The sequence below is a fragment of the Lontra canadensis genome, unplaced genomic scaffold (assembly GCF_010015895.1).
Source record: "Lontra canadensis isolate GAN:19392208 unplaced genomic scaffold, GSC_riverotter_1.0 scaffold4915, whole genome shotgun sequence".
Taxonomy (NCBI): domain Eukaryota; kingdom Metazoa; phylum Chordata; class Mammalia; order Carnivora; family Mustelidae; genus Lontra; species Lontra canadensis.
Genome location: NW_022635896.1, coordinates 1 through 1,919, shown reverse-complemented (window position 1 = coordinate 1,919; position 1,919 = coordinate 1). Strand labels below are relative to the sequence as shown.

Here is a 1,919-nt window from a genome sequence, read left to right as displayed (position 1 = left end):
GGGAAGGAAGGAGGTGTCCGCAGGACACGGCCCAGGGCGGCTCGGGATTCTCCCTGCCTCGGGGGCAGTGGCTGGCCGTTGGGGCTCCGTGTGCTGATGCCGGTCCTCCTCCCCGGGTCTGCCCCCAGAAAATGAAGGAGCAGGCCCAGGTCTTCTCCAAGGACATCCGGCAAATCGACCTGGACGTGAACCGCACCTTCCGGAACCACATCATGTTCCGGGACCGCTATGGCGTCGGGTGAGGCTGGGGGACAAGCGGGGGCTCTGGGGGCACGGGAGTTCCTCAGGGGGTCAGGCACGACCCAGGGGGCTTCTGGGTGGGGGACGCGGGGTCTCTGAGGAGAGGGGGAGGAATAGCAGCAAACATGGTCTCGGCCACATGGTGAACGTGGGTGGGAGGACCCAGGGATCCCTACCTACCCACCGGGGCTGCCGCGATGGGGAGGGCACTTCACCAGGGCCTGGCTTGGCAGTTATGTGAGCAGAACCCAAAGGTTGGCATGGAGCTGGTACGAGGGGAGCTGGGCCAGAGGGTGGGGTTGTGGCAGGGGGCACTACGGGGAGCTGGGGGCCAGGCAGCACAGACTCGGCCGGGGGAAGACACACATGGAAGAACTAGGGGCACACGGTCAAGGGGACAGCCCGCTGGGTGTGTTTCTGCGTGGACTGGCATTGTATTTTCCACAGTGGACACAGTCTGTAAAGATAGCCAGGACCATGAACCCCCAAATGCCACCCGGCCCCGCCCCGGGTCCCGTGCTCACCACGTGCATCCCCCACCCCACATGTCCAGCCCCGAGCCTCACTGAAGACCGCGGGTCCCCTGGGGCTGCACTCTGGTCCTCAGGGGGCTCCCATGTGGCTTGGTCAGACAAGAGCCACCCACCGTGCTCTCCCCGTCCCCAGGCAGCGAGCCCTCTTCCATGTGCTCCTGGCCTATTCGGTCTACAACCCCGTGAGTGTCCCTGCTGCCAGCCCTCCTACCCACGGGTGCCCTTTGTCTCCAGGATGCCTGAGCGGGCGGGACTCCTAGTTGGGACTCCAGTTCCCATGGCCCCAGAGACGCAAGGGTGGGGCCCTGGACCCAAGGACTGAGGCCGGGATGGATGCAGACCTCAGTGCGGGGGAGGGACGGCCCCTGAGTCCCAGAGGGCTGGGTGCCAGGGGGCTCTGGCCTGCACCGCTGTGGTGCTAACGCTCGGAGCTGGGTCCTGAAGAGCCCGTGGGAGGATCGGGACCCGGGCCGGGAGGGCGGTTCCCCTTGTCCTGACCTCCACCCAGCGAGGTGGCCCCATTCCATGGGTTCTGGCTCTTGCAGGAGGTGGGCTACTGTCAGGGGATGAGTGAAATGGTGGCAATCCTCGTCATGTTCCTCAGTGAGGAAGACGCCTTCTGGGCCCTGGCGCAGCTGATGACCATGGAGACCCATGCCATGCACGGTAGGGGCCCTGCAGGGCGCCTGGGCGGGACCTGGAACTCAGGACTCCTTCCCTGCAGGGCAGCCACTGCAGCGGGGCAGGCCAGGACCCCCAGCCAGCCCGCAACCCCACCGGCAAAGGCCACGGCCTCCTCAGGGCATCTGTAGCCTTGGCCACTGGCCCCAGCATTTGCAGACCGTTCTCGCCTTCCCACGGGGCCTTCAGCCCCCTGTCTGGCAGCCGGCTTGCCCGCCGGGTCCCCCTGGCAGCCCACGGCCAGAAGCCCAGGCGGTGGCATGTCCCGCTCCCTGGACCCTCAGCCCAGCACCCAGGCCCAGGAGTTGGGCCTGCACATCCCCATCACCCTTCCCGTGGGAGGCTCGTCCTGCCCCTCAGGGCAGGTGACCCGCTTGCCCCTGCTGCAACCACCGCAGGAAGTGTGCTGGGTCCGACAGGCCTGGTGCTCAGCCCGGCCACCCACTCAGCTGGGTCTCTGTGAGG

The 1,919-nt window shown here is 67.0% G+C and overlaps 1 protein-coding gene across 1 annotated transcript; it reads left to right on the top strand.

Moving 5' to 3' along the window:
- The first annotated feature begins 123 nt into the window (after window positions 1-123).
- On the top strand, window positions 124-1,585 carry LOC116863905 (USP6 N-terminal-like protein). The gene is made up of 2 exons (XM_032851204.1): window positions 124-233; window positions 1,322-1,585. The coding sequence occupies exons 1-2, from the start codon at window positions 132-134 to the stop codon at window positions 1,583-1,585; spliced, it is 366 nt and encodes a 121-aa protein (XP_032707095.1). The 5' UTR covers window positions 124-131.
- The last annotated feature ends 334 nt before the right edge of the window (window positions 1,586-1,919 follow it).